Below are 15,361 nucleotides of genomic sequence, written 5' to 3'. Positions count from 1 at the left end.
CTGGTCAGACGTAATTGCCAGGCCGGGTTTGCGATGCCAGTCCGGCCCTGCTTACAGTTCCAATTCCGATGCCTCAATAGCATATAAACGTCTGCCTGTGTGGCCAGCCTCCCAGCCATGCTCTGCCCTGTGCTAACTGCTCAGAGTCAATTGCTGGGCACAGCCTCATTCCTGAAATGCTTCCAGTGAGAGGGAAGATAAGCGCAGGGGATGATGTGGATGGAGGGCTCCACGGAGTTCGAGTCAGCAGGTGGCCAGGGCCCTGGGCAGCGGCGGCCCCTCCGCTATGGTGGAGAAACGTTCCCACCCTTATTGAAAGCCAGTTGAGGGAAACTGAAAAAATTAAATGATAATAAATTGGCTTTATTACAATTTTATTTTTCCTGTTCCCTCTAGAGCCACCCAAGTTTGGGTAGACGGGGCTTGGCTGTCATCACAGCCAGCAGGGGGGAATAGTGCAGCACACTGTAAGTAATCCTGATGGTTTGGCTGACCGTCTTAGGCCAGCCAAACTGTCATGCGCACTTATTCTTCTCTAACCCAGCAGTGGTGCACAGCCGGGTTGGAGAAACAGCACAGACTCCCAGGCACTGTCTGAATGGCAAACCAAGCGGCTCAGACCAATCCTGGTGGTGCTCTCATGCTATTGAGAGCAGTGTCAGGATTGGGTGGGGAGCCTGTTCTGGTGTCCCAGGGACTGCTGGCACACCATCAGGAGAGAAGAGGAGCAACGCGGCGATCAGCTGTGTCAGAACAATTAAGTTCTTTTTAAATTATAATTATTTCCACAATCCCCTGTCCTGACCCTCCCTATCCTCCCCCCCGCCCACTTGAGTTTTGCAGTGGCTGCCACTGGCCATGGAATCAATCGAATGATTTGATTAAAGAACAGGTCTCAGTTTTATCTTGTATTGTTCCTTAGGATTCAGAGTCAATAAGATATTATGGGGAGAGATAGAACAACTCATCCCCTGACCTGCATAGAGAAGCGTTTGCCTGTCTTGGTCTCCAGGAGAGCGTCAGATACCTGCAGGCAGTGTTAATTTGTAAAAAAAAGAAGTGCAGGTGCTGAAAATTTTGCCAAGGAGACCACCGTTCACGTCTTCCTCTGGTGAGCCCCACTTTCAACACTCTCACTCTCACTGCCTCAGTCTCTATCTTCTAACCTTGATCTTTTGTCTGTCCCCTAAGTCTTTGCTCTAAGAGTCTATCCTCTCACCACTCTAATTGTTTTCGGTCACCTTTGTCACACCCTGTATTTCTGATTTGCCCTCTATTCATTTTAGCCCTGCCCTTTTTTCTCTTCACTTTTATCCATGCTCTCTCTCCCCCCTCGAACTTGGCTCTTTACTATCACTCTCTAGCAGTGATTAGCTGTGTCTCAATTTTATCATTTGTCGGTTTTTTTTCCTCTCTCCTGTCCTCCACATTCTTTCATTCTATCTTCTCTCTTCTTCACATCTTGGCTGCTTTCTCTTTGTATCTGATTTGCTCTCCTCCTTTTCTTCTACTTTGCTCCATTTTATCTCTCTCCTCTCTTGTTGTTTCTTCTCCTCTGTACTCTTGCTGTTTCTCAACTCTAACACTGCTGCTGCCTGTGACCCCTATCGTCGTCAGCCTGTACATGTCCCTGCTATTTTGAACTCTGCATTTTCTTGTTGTCATTCCTAAAGATGCAGAAGATGACGTGTTTTACTTTCTTACCTACACCGAGTGCAAAAACAAAATGTACACCAATTGTAAATGCTTTTTTGCATACATTAATCAGTGTGGTATGACTGGGTTTATTGCGGAACAGGCGGCTGATTGTGCACAGCAGGTCATGCCACTGCTAGTGCTGCCTGTAATTAGTAGGGCCAGGGATGACAACGGCATAGGCATCCACTGCTCAGCTTGCTGTGATCCTGCCTGCTACAGCACAGGCATTGTCCCCAGCAGTAATGCTGCAAATACCGGTAAGTATGGCTGTGGTGCCTACTGGACTCACTCACGCTCAGCAATTACCATGCTGGGGTGCAGCGCACAGATTCTACTGGTGATGCCATGGCGCACAAAAGTTGTGTTGGGCGACAGCCGCATCGAGCATATTGAGGATAGCAGCAATGCAGGGCTACCGGATATGATACTTTGCTACGCAACAAGTGGAAAGTCCACACTTACTTTCATTTATTCTTCCTCAAGAGCCCTCACTCTCAAGTTCCAAATGCGCTCTTGCAGCTTCCTTGCCTCAACTCCGTCAGGAGCCAGCCCCAGCTACAATTATCCAATGGGAGGTTAAGGCTCAGGCAGTGGCAGGGTGCAGCAAACTAGGGGAATAGAATGCATGCCATAGTTTGTTGATGACTTCTTGGATTTGTGATCAGCGTGATGACATAATCACTAAGGTGGTGATACACAATCATGCCTGCCTGGACAGGCATATGCCGGCCTGCCTATGAACATTTACCAGCCAGTCACCATGCCTTGTATGGTATTCTTTTTATTTTGAATTGAACAATTAATATTGAGACCACCACCTGCAGGTTCAGAAATTGTAGCCCCGGCCCTGTGAAAGAAGTGCAGGTGCTGTGCACCTGAAAGCACCTGCTCAAATTAAGCACTGCCTGCAGGTTATATTATGGCAGGTCAAGTACAGCAGTTCTGTACTGTGTAGCAGGCAGGATGAGAACAGACTGTAGACTAGGGGTTGTACATGCTCAAAGTGAGGACATCAGTCATAGGTCTGTGCAGCACATCTAGTCAGACAAATTAACTCTTTATTTTCCGTCTTCTGTAAGGACATACACTCCACAAAAGGTAAGACGAAGAAACAATGGCCGTCGTAATGAGTTGGCCACTATTAGTTGCGATATTTATCGACCCTGATGGAGAATGATACATTGGGGTACGTTATTTATCGGTTCTAAAAAAACGCGCCTTTTGTGAGTTTTTCCCCAGTAAAGTGGATTTTAGAGCTTACCTCACCAAAACCCATATGTCCTGGTATTTAACAGGCCTTTCTATCCAGTTAAGTATAGGGAGTTTTAACCTGCTAAAATTTATGCCGAGATACCGCCCAAACCCTCGGTATTCTTCCTTAACTCCGTTAAATGTAGAAGTAAGTCTTCCCCATTTTCAGCCCTCCCACATTTACAACTACAACATACACCTACGTGTGCGGAGATATCTGCTGTCGTGGTGGAGATCTCGGATAACAGTTGGGAGCGGGGGAGGCACAAACCTCTGCAGGTGGGTTAGTGACATGCGTTTTGTAGTGCATTAGTAATACCATTGTAGTACAACTAAACGTACGACAAAATGCAGTTTGTCGGAATACGCCCCGCCCCTTTGTTTCTATAATGTACTGATCTGGTGCTTACCATTGCTAACGTGAGATTGTCATTCCTTGCGAACTTTCATTATCTTGGAGAGCTCTGGGCCAAAATCGTGCTGTATAAAAATTAAAAACAAATCCATGTGTTTCAGTATGAATGCGTGGCCCCTTCCCCAGCCTGACACCTGGGGGCTGTTGAACGCTTTCCTCTCCTTTGGATTGGCCTGCAAGGTTTGAGATTTTTGGGGAATGGTGTATTTTACTCTCAAAGCTGCTCTGGAGCCCATAGGCCATAGAAAGAGTGTTGCACATGGGTCTTCCTAAATGTCCATGACCAGCCGATGCAAAAAGCATTGGCCATCCTGCCTAGCAGCATATTTGTCTCATGAAGATGCCTATACATACAGTAGGGCAGGAATTCTGGGCATTTTTATCCCGTGCTGGCATCAGAAGCATCTCTGTCATAATAAATGGAATTTCTGAAATTTGTAAGAAATATAAACCAGGGTGCTATGATGCCAGATTTCAGCTGTGTCTGGCATGTAACTGCCTGTAATTGGGACCTGTTCCTGATTGGCTATCACCTTCGCCATGGTTCGTATTTCTGAAGTCCACAATAAGCAGAGTCTGATGTTTTTTTACAATGTCCATCGCTGAGTCCAACTCATTCTTCTTCATCTACAAAACAAAAGGCGGAGCCAAGCAGTAAGTACTTTTAACATAATGTTAGACTCTTGGTGTGATCCGATTGTAGTAATTTTAACGCAGGACCTTTGGTTTGCACCGATTGTACCAGGTTGTGCTGAGATAAACTCATGTTTTCTGCTTAACCACGTCAAAACACACTTTTATAAAGTCACCACTTTTTTTCCCGAGTTTCTCTTATGCACGTATAAAAGGCCCTTTCTTAGAGGACTTTCATAAACATTTTCCAGTAAATACTACCATTCTGGATATCTTCATTTTTGACATAATGTAATTATGATGATCTTTTTGCAGCCAATTAAGTATAATTTTATCGTTTTTGCTTGCTTCTTGTTCAAAGAATGTCCGATTTTTGTCTTTAGAGAAAGGGGTAGACAAAGGATACTACACGGTAGGAGCCAGACTGATCCGGTTAGAGGATAAGGTAAGTGCCTGAAAGCTTTTTTTTATATTTACTTTCCTTCTTCCCATTAATGATATCTGATGGGTGCGTGACGCGGCGACCATATCTCGGCATGGCTTTCTTCAGAATGACAGGCACTGCACCACAGACAAGGCTTTTCACATTGCTTGAAGTGTTTCAGGCTTTAATCAACATTGTGCTGTTTGGTTTCACGTTTGGAGGCATTTCATTGGCTCACCTTGTCTGTACTCGCCTCTGAGTGGGCAGATGTGGTATGAATGTCCAACCAGGAATACTGACTGTGGGCATTGTTTATGAAATCGGGAGAGAGATGTGTTGTAAATTACCTACATTACTTAACTCTATGGTTCTTGTTCTGGCTCTGCCTTATTTGCAACAAGATGCTCTGCACTGCTGATTTATAGAGTGAGATGCGCACACCTCCTTGGATGCCGTGGTGCCATGAGAAAGTGTAGGTGACCCACTTGGGGCGGTGGCTGTTGATAGTGCATTCAGTTAGCTTCTTTCAGGCCAGTGGTTTCCGCCATGTTGAGATTATGTTTCCATTCATTTATTCGCTCATGGTGATGTGGGGAGCTTGCCAACTTCTCACCAAGTTTTGTTGTTGCTTTGTTGTACGCTGATGTTTTACTCTTTTGAGGCACACATTCTTCCAGGGATCCCTCATGCCTTGTTGTCAGAGTTTCAAAGTAAAAAAACAATGGATTTAACCCAGATCTATGGCTGGGGGGTGAATGTTTGGTTTGTTCAACATTCTGTCCATCAACTGTTCTTTTTGCATTTGTTGAACTACTTGGGACGGGTATGCCCAGACGTGGGTCCTGTGCTTGCTGTGCCACCGGATTCAAGCTAGCATGGCCGATGAGGGGTGATACACTGAAAACAGTCCCTGGATGCTTGTTTCTTGTCCAGGCAGGATTAGGCCTGGCAGTTCGGGCTGGACTGTTGCCATGGGGAGCAGGGTCAAGACCGATTTGCAAATGGCTGGAGGTAAACTGCAATGGAATGTCGAGCAAATAAAAGATGGATTTAATCCAGATCTGTAACTGAGCATGAATGTCTGCTTTGTTCAGCACTCTGTCCATCATCTGTTCTTTTTAAAAGTTTCAAAGAGTCTGATGCACCTGGATCGAGGCGTGGTGATGCTATAGCAGGTGCCAAGGTGACCACGCAATTAGCCTTCTGGCTTCCACATTTTGGCTCTTACTATGAGAGGGCACAGAACAGACCCTTCTCCCATGTACACATGCGTCAGCGCCACCCTTTCCTTCTGTCCAAGAGTGGGCATGAGGCTGTGTCACCTAGGGGCAGTGAGAGAGCTATGCCTCTAGGGAGGTGTTGAGGAGGGGGCTCTAGGTTTATACAGGCCGTGCAGCCACATGAACCCCCTCTTTTTGTTGCAGCATTCTACTGAGTAGCCTTTATAGAGACCACATTACCCATTGTCACCTGAAAGTCTGCCAGTCTTTTCCAAAGTTGTGTCACATAAATTACTACCTTACTTTAACACCTGCAGTTGATGCCAGGACGGATAGTGGGTTCTAAAGAAAGTTCAACAATCACAGGTACTTTTATATAAGATCCATTTTTATAGATGGTAGAAAATGAGTGTATTATGTATAAATCAGTTTGGAGTGCCACTCTGACTGCTACTCAAAGCCGAACATGTTGACAGTTCAATGGTGTCTGCTAATTATCACCATTTTCACAAGTTCTCAAATTTGTTTTATTTATTTATTTTATTTCTTTATTTTGTTTGACTTAAAATGGCGAATTGCTCCCGTGTTGTTGCCGTGTATGCAAGTGTCTGTTCCCACGCTCTGTTCTACTTCTTGCTGATTGCATTTTAAAGTGAAGTTGTGATGCTGCAGGGAGGGGTGAGGGTGGGGGATGGGATGAGAGCAGTTCTTTCCTCCAGTGAAGTGAAATGAAATGCTGGTTACTGTCTGAGATTAGTTAAAGCACTGATACAGGACCCAGAATCTACCCAACAGCTTCGTGTTACAGCTTTCTGCTTATCGTGCCCGGCTTGATTGAACAGTTGCAAAACCTCTGTGCCAGAGTGGGAACATATAATCCAAACACTGGAAGACTGGCTTTAGAAGGCCTGGGTCTGAGAAGAAGAGATCCAGACAACCTGCAGAGCCTCACAGAAGATGTATCTCATTTCTTTGAAGTGAGGTGGCTTGAAAAAAATCCTTTCTACATAATATATTGTGGCATCTTATGCACTCTAAGCGCATGATGCCTCCTTTATTAAGTGGCAAGGTACATGAGGATAGCTGGAACAAAAGCAAAAGAAATAGCCTGTTAGTTACCATATGGAAAAAAGAGATCTAAGGTACAGACAGGCTAATCCAGTCATGTGGTAGTTAGTAAATCCAACTCACTGGAAATGAAAGATGGTGCCCTGTGGCCATTTGTCAATAGTCTGAAGGTCTGTTTAGTAGGCACACCATTTCATTGTTATCTTCAGAGATTCAAACTTGCTCTTTCAGATCACCTATCTTAAGATGACGTACTGCCTGTCACTGTCCAATGCTTCAGAAAATGCGTTGCTACACTATACAAATGACTATAATTAATATGAGGAGATGTATGTATATGCCCGGCGCAGGCATCCATGCTGAGTCGCACTTTCATAGTAGGCATTAGCATGAAAGCAGTGCCAGTGCACTATACAGTAACTTGAATGGCATGAAATAATTTATATTTGCAACAAAAGGCTTTTCCACCTGGATTTCTTGGAAAGCAGTGACGAAGGTAAACCTTGTGTCAGGTAAGAGTAAACATGGCTGCACAAAAACATGATGGTATAAATCATGTGTTTTCTGGTTCTCATGCTCTTATTTTTCTAAATGCTTTTTTACAGTTTGCTCAAAATAATTATTTTGAAACACATTTTGCCATTTTTAGGGCTCGGGCCTGTCGTACACTGCGCATGCAGTGTCGCGCAGCAAGAGTCATTTTTTTAAACATACACTTGTCTTAAAATGGTGATACACAGAAAAATCCTTATTGTCCTGGCAAGAACTATTTTATATCATATCCCAAAGAAATCAGGGAGCATCAGAAACATCAATTTGAAGTTGACTTCGAGATTAGGGGGGTTAAACTGACCAATCAGAGTAAGAGAGTGATTGAAAGTAGGGAGGGTTAACGGAGGGGACAATGATAGATGAGCTAGCACCCAAGTTAAGAGATACCCTCAGTCTCATATTTAGAGTGACCATGGTTATTGATAAAGCATCCCGCTTTGTTTCTTCGATCATATTAACCACTAACCTGTGGCCAAGTAGTCAGTTTTAAGGCTTCAAACATGTTACAAGAGATTACTATATGCAGCAAGAAGTCTAGAAGTAGCAGTTTGGGGTATGAGTTAAAGTTGTCTGAAATGGCAGATCCAGTGCCATTGGGTCACCTGAGTATTACCTATTTTGCTCTTCCTGTTATTAACTTTGTCCTTCTGCAATCATTGGATCGAAAATAATTATTCTGAATCATTTTTTTGTGCGCCTCTATCCAATGTATAGTTTAGGATAGAATTATAACATGTTTTTTGACAAACGCATCCCCACCTTGGCTATTGTAGCAGCCTTGAATTAATTTAATTCTGGGGGTTTTTTCACATTAAGATTAGGATGTAATGCCCCATTAAGATTTCTCATTCGATCCTCAATAGAATGTGGAAAGACCTGTTTGAATTTCATAATATTTCTACGCATTTGGCAATACATTACTCTAACAATCAAACTGCCAACGTTCTAGTAAGTAGGTGAATGTATATAAGGTATGTTCTTAGGCTTTCCTGTCACATGTTTCAGAAAATCGCAAATGCTCCACATGACTTGAAGAGCTGGGTCGCCAACTAGAAGCCTCTGGTATCAGCAAGTGCTGTACATACAGGCGGTTTCCCTTGTATCCTGGATAGAACAGTACTGAATAGTATCCCATTCACCATATCACGCCATTATCATCATGTACTTTTTAACCCCTTCCTCCACTGGCATGTATACAGACACAACATTCACAAACACAGAAATGCAGAAATCTTTTTCTATGAATAAACAACATAGGGCCCTATTCACAAGTGATGGACAAAAAGCAGAACATTTGCTTGCAGAATGTTACTAGTATGTTTGTTGCAAATATCGGACTTTTCTGGACTTCAAAAAGGATTCCAGGAGTATCCTTGGCAATCTACTGCTGCAGCAAATTCCCAGGACTACTCACGTGTACGCGTTTCTACATACGGAAATGTAAAGTGAAAGCATACAGAAATGTGATGCACAGGTACATTTGGCTTTAAATCTTTTTTTTCTCCAAAGTGAAAACATTTTCTACTGTTGTTGGCGAATACCCACAAAGGGTCTGATTATGAATTTTGGCGGTTCTGGTGTGAGCGGCACAGCGCCACTCTTCTCCAGGACCGTCAAAACTCTCTGTTGCCTGCCCGCTAGATTACAAGTTATTCCTGGTCTGGCAGGTGGGCGGTTACTTTCAAAGTCACCTTTGTATGCCTTAGAAAGGCGCAGCCGGAGGACAGCCATAGCACATTCCAGCATGTCATGGACAGTAAAGTGCATGTCATTCTGGAATGAAGGTATGTATGCACACTGGGGGGGAGCACAACATGTGCCCCCCTGCATGCACCCCCATACATGGGACATGAGGGGGCCGTTTCGTGACCGTCAGCAGTTTTATGGAGGAAGAACCTCCATGACACCGCTGGCGATCCTGAAATTCGAAATATACTTGGCGGGACTTTTGCGGTCCCACCAAGTATATTGTGTCATCATGACCGCCACACCACCACCAAGGAACAATGGTTCCCTGGCGGCTACAGCGGTCCAACCGCCAAAGTCATAATGGGGCGGTCAGACCACTGATGAGGTGGTGGCTGGATTGTCAAAGACACATCCCTATGAATTAGACCCAAAGCAGCAAATTAGTCAGTATTCACCAGTGGTTACAGAAGTACTCACTCAGGATGGCTCAAAGTGCCTTCGGTTCTAGAGTCTATGTGTGAGCAGCGCCAGAATTCCCTCACAGGTGATAGTGCATTTTGCAAATGCAAAGAACATAACATATCATCCCATAATCGACCATAAAATGGAACGTTTCCAGATTTACTGAATCGGGTCGGATTACATTTTTGCTGTGAAATTGTGTTGTTGTGTGTGCCTATTTTTAACTTAGTTGCAGAAAGATGTTTCTGATTCGGACGCTAATTATGTTCTTGCCCTTAATTAACTTAAGTATATTTTGTACAAACATCAGTAAAGTGGAACACGAATGAATAGATGACCTAGTTAAAATAAAAGTTAACACAATAAAATCCTTACAGGTAAACACTAACCCTCCAAATGACCGTATTGAAGACCTCAAATCGTTTCCAATAATTGTCCTGTTTCTCTTTTGTGCTACTTCTCTCCAAAGTGCTTGAAAAACATGTCAATCTACGGCTATCTTCCTTTACAGAGACACTTTCCTATCTTGATCCCCTTCAATCATGCTTCAGCCACTCAGTAGTACTAAGTCAGCATTATTGATCAGTGCTGACAAATTTTTTGATTTCGAAGAATTTTATTTTTATATGAAAAAAGATCACAATAAGTGACAACAGAATGTGGACCACCCTGTTAGAGTACAATTTGAGCACAAAATGTCATGGAATGCCAGGTTTGATGGTTATGTCAGAAGGCCTCCTAAGACAAAGCCAGGACAATAAATAGTGTGGGATATAAGGAGTAATAATATTGTGTATTTGAAATCTGTTTCATCGGAGTGTAACTTGCCAAATAAGTTGACTCATAGAGAGAGAGAGAGATAAAGTATACAAAATGCACACATGAATAGAGGGAAAAAGAGGTTGGTATGGGGGGGATGCAGCATGGGAAGGGGGCTGCTCTGAGTTGGAGACGCACTTGCACCATGGGGTGTGGAGACCTTGATGGCCCTTAGCGTGGGGGGAAATACTAGTGTAAGTTCATGGTGGTTTGTTTTCTTGTAATATTGTTCTACAGCATCACATAGCAGTCTAGGTTCGTTGGAGGAATGAAATCTTGAGTGAAGTAGGTTGTCAGCACTTTGGATAGAGCATAGTAGATTGTACCATTTTTCAAAGGGGTTCGGGCTGTCGTTGTACAGTCTGCGAGAATAGTTTTAGTCCCCAGTGATATGAGGAGGTCCACTAGTAGTGCAGAGTTGCCAGATATTTTCGAGGAAAGGGAATTACTGTAGAGCCCCAGTGTTGACGTTGTTACGGCGGGATTTCTGATCTATTTCTATAGGTCTAGATCCCAACTCAGGTCGACTGAACCGTTGATACCTGTCATAGACTAAAAGGCAATCCACTACTAGGTCAATCAGTTTAAGGACTTACACCACTCTAAAGAACCACTTACTATGAATAAGTTTAAAAAATGTATTATAAAGCCAAAGTTAACTGGAGATACAAACATCTCAAAATAAGGTTCAAAAGATATACTGGTATCAATACAAACATAAATTTTCTAAATGCTCTTAGTCGGCAGAAGAATATCACCAAAACCAATTCAAAAATCATCAGAGTTGCAAGAATAGACACAAGCTGTAGCTTATGAGTCATTTACAGAAAGGAAGAAAATCCAGATTAGACTGTCCCTACACTAGACTAAGTGACATCCCTACTTAGTAAAATCTTAACCTAAAAAGGTGTCAGCCGTGGTGACTTCCAAAGAAGATCACTCACTTCCCTTCGTTGTGAATCAGTGTCTCGCAGTTATCCTATCTGCCTACCCATCCGCTCTCTTAGGTTCCTCAGATCATCTGCCCTAACTCCACCCAGGGGTGCTGTCCCTAATACAAAAATCACATTTACAATAGAAACGCCCTTTAGAGACGCCCCTCACGTGGTGTCTGTTCTGGCATTTTCCATGCTGATACTCCTCTGGGCCCATCGTTAGCGTTGACCTTGCTTCTCAGGCTCTTCTCCGGCAGGACGGTACCCCCCAGGAAATTCCTGAAGCCTCCTCCAGGCCTGTGCCTGGCTCCCTGAACAAAACTCTATTCATCACTCTCTTGATTGGAACCTCCTCGCACCTGCAAACAGACACTTGTACAGTGGGCCCCAAATTCCGGCCTCCACCATATCTTCTAAGTCGTAAACCATCGAGCAGTCTCTGCAATTTAAGCTTAACATGACATTCCTCTAACTAACACATGCAGATCAAAAGAAATTAACTTATCTATTCAGGCCTATTAGAATTACATGAAACGGGCCTGTGCACTCTATAAACCTTTAATTTCTTAGTCTAAACAGTATTCTAACTCATTACACACAATGGTTATATGAAACACTTCTATAAAACATATATTTCAGTTCTATGATCAATAATACTTTGAATTATAACAACGTTAAAATCCATATCATGTGAAAGTATAACAGCACCCTTCATTCTCTGTGAACTGCCATGTGGCCTACACATTTCTGCGTTTAGCAGTATTACATTCTCCTCTACAACAGCCACATAACATGGGATTTCAACATTATTCTAACATCTCTACACACTTCTACATTAGCTTTTCACACTGATATATGCACTCTATTTTAATTAAACACTCTTATGTATTTTCACTCTATAAATTCGACACTCTTATGTAATCTTTACTGAACTACTGCAACGTGCTTGTAAATATGGTGCACTTCTAATTTTTTTTTCGATTTGCGCTCTCTCAGTTCCCCCCTTTGATGACTTTTAGTAGTCATCACCATCACAACACCATCCCTGAGGTATGAACTAATTCAAACTGCACTCGTTGCAGTCCTCTCTCGTTTCATCATCTCTAGAGCCCTCAGACTCCTGTACTGATTATCCTGCATCGCAGCTAATCTCCTCTCCTGCTCTCTCATGGATCTCTGCAACCTATTTGATCTATACCATTGGTACAGCCGCACCAATCCCCACAAAGTGATTATACAAATCACTATTATGATGATAGGTTTCAGTATGTACCAAATGAAACCCTCTCCTAGGTTGGCGAACCAACCTCCAACTTTACCCAATCCATGACCTACTTTTTCCCACACATTTACCTGTGTCAAATCCTCAATCTCATGATGAATCTTAGTGATGTTCCGTATATACTTTTCTAAAGGTTTTGAATTGTCTGGAATGTAAGTAGAGACTCCTCCCTCTTTGGCTAACAGAACGTCTAGAGCAAGTCGGTTCTGAAGAACCATTGCCCTTATCGATTGCATCTCTCCCTCCACCAGCATTAATGATCTAGCAGTACTGGCGGACAACCTATCTACAACTGTTGCCAATCTTCTGATCTTGACATCATTCAGTACTATCCCTAAAAGAGGAAACATAGCACCAAATACGTCTCCAACTACCTCCTCATCGCTTACATCCCTTCTTCCTCTAGCTTGAGTTCTTCCCTCTATAATTTCTAGATCCTTAGCATGGTATATTTTGGGGAAGACAATTGCTAAATAACATGATCCATACCAATTATCCGGTAGTTTCACGTATGCATTTCTTCCACAAACAAAATATACATTCGGGATCACCTGCATTCCCTTCAAGAAATTCTTGGTATAATATTCTAATTGGAAAGCATGTTCATAATTTACTTCTCCCACAAACACATTCTCATCATAGGTTTTACCCCTATATATACACAGTTTCCCTTTTTTCTCTCGATCTAAAGCTATTGGACCATTACTACCCTTTCTTTGGTGTGACCTTTCTTCCTCTGTCCAATCTGTTTTCCATTGGCCTGAAGCTTTTAAGATCTTCTGTCTCCTGTACCGATCATCCACCTGCCCTATAAACCTTTTCTCAATTTCCGACACTTTACAAGTCAAATTATTTCTTCGGGCATGTGAAGTATCTAACGTTTTCCAAGGAATGAAACATTTCTTTAGTCTATCTTCACTCAATTAATAATCCCACTTGTACATGTGCTTGTAGTTTGGAACTTCTGGTAAAACAGCATCAAAATTTGAAAAATAATACTCAAACCCATCACGTTCATAAAATATACTGAGCAACAAACTACATGTGATTCCATAAGTCAATGGAAGATGATGATATCTAATACCTTCGTCTACAGAGGCTGGCAATTGCATGCACACGTAGCAATCTTTTGCCTCCATAGCATAAATATATTCATAAAGCAATTTAGCATATGCATTTGATTTGAAATTTCCCTGTGATTCATCCATATGCAACCTACGAGTCTCTGCCGCTAGTAAAGCTTTATCCTTCTCTGTATTGTCCCCCCTTTGACCAGCAGTAGTAGGTTTCTGTATCGATACAATTTTTGCTTCCTTTGTTGCCTTTTCTTCATTTTCATTTCCCACTACATATGATATAGTAACTACTAAAACTATAAGGAAAATTACTCCCACTAAAAGTGTGCCTACTATGCATTTTGTCCTGCGGTTTGGGTTGCCAGCCTCCATGATCTCAAGACAGTGTAGTTCTGATTTTCTTTCACAATACAAAGTCTCTTTTCTTTGCTTATTCAGCCTTTCCGAACCACATCTGGAAGCTGATAATCCCTTCCGCAAGATCAGTCTTTGAGTTCTATAGCAACAGACAACCCTAGCCCTTCTCCGTCCACTAAATGGGAAGTCCCTAAATTTCTTCTTCTTCCACTTGGCGCTAGGTCATCTTTCAATCTGTTTATTTACAAAGTCTTTAACAATCTGGAATGATACATGTTCCAGCGGCTCTAATCACGTATTCTAATATTTCCAAACGAAGAATGATCTCCTCGGGTGTTGGCCTCATTGAACAAAAAGTCGGAAATTCTATTCTGTTTAAAACCAGTTCTCTTATCCTGCTCAGATAAGGAGGATTAGGGATAGTGAGTGTCAGCAACCCTTCGACCTCCACTCCGGGTATCAACAACACTACTTCCATGATTGGGTCAGTACTGGTCAATGTCACTTCCCTCACCCTCCCAGATCTCCGTGCACTGGACATCTGCAGCTAGGTAGGTCCACTCAGGAGTAGCGTATCTTCTGCAGGGCACTCGCACCCTCCTCGATCTTCTCGGACCTTCCTGTTCCTGTCTTTGTGCACCTCCGTCCAGTTCCGAGTCTTCAGATATAGGAGCAAGAGTTCTCTCTGGAGTTGGCTTCAAGCTTGGCCTCGTCTTTCTTTCAGGCCAACTAGCTTCTCCACGCCTTGTTCTCCTATGTCTTGTCCTCACACTCGGTTCTTGATCACTCTTGTCTTGATCTGTGTCTGAGCCGTATTCACAGCAACTTTCTCCTTCGGTGGCAACTTCAGTTTCACTGTCGTCCTGTCTTTCTTCTTCTGGGTCTGTAGCACTCCCAATTTCTTCCGACACCCCCACAGCTTGACTGATCCCCTCTAGTGGTTCGCCGTCCACAGCTGGATTTTCATCTGTGAGAGGAGCTGTTTCTTCTAAGGGTGCTGGAACTCTTCGAGTATGGGAAGCATGAATCCAGTTTGGCAGCCCTCCACACTTTACAGCAGTATTCGTTATCAGGATTATTTGGTAGGGCCCCTTCCAACGCACGTCTAGGCAGTTCTTCCGGACGTGTTTCTTCACAAGGACCCAGTCACCAGGGCACAAGTCGTGACATAGGTCTCTTGAAGATGGAACTTCAGCAGCCTGCACCTGAAGAGACACAGAATGAATGACATCAGAAAGTCCCTTGCAATAATCCAGGATCAGATCATCTGTAATATTCAACAAAGCTGTAGTTGGAACAGACGGAAGTCTCATTGCCCTCCCCATTAAAACCTCATGTGGAGAGAGACCTGTCCTCCTGTCTGGTGTGCTACGCATACTCATGAGTACCAAGGGCAAAGCATCAGGCCAGCTTAAGGACGTCGATGAACATACTTTGGCTATTCGGGACTTTAGAGTTCCGTTTATCTGCTCCACGATAC

General features: G+C 43.2%; 1 protein-coding gene across 1 annotated transcript in view; it reads left to right on the top strand.

Moving 5' to 3' along the window:
- The window catches only part of LOC144769675 (potassium voltage-gated channel subfamily KQT member 1-like), a 1,318,465-nt gene that overhangs the window by 189,744 nt on the left and 1,113,360 nt on the right, over positions 1-15,361 (top strand). Inside the window, exon 5 of the mRNA XM_078653870.1 lies at positions 4,381-4,442. Coding sequence (XP_078509996.1) covers positions 4,381-4,442 — 62 coding nt within the window. The remainder of the gene's footprint in view (positions 1-4,380; positions 4,443-15,361) is intronic.

The sequence above is a fragment of the Lissotriton helveticus genome, chromosome 1_1, assembly GCF_964261635.1.
Source record: "Lissotriton helveticus chromosome 1_1, aLisHel1.1, whole genome shotgun sequence".
Lineage (NCBI taxonomy): Eukaryota > Metazoa > Chordata > Amphibia > Caudata > Salamandridae > Lissotriton > Lissotriton helveticus.
This window is presented reverse-complemented; position numbering and strand designations above follow the sequence as displayed.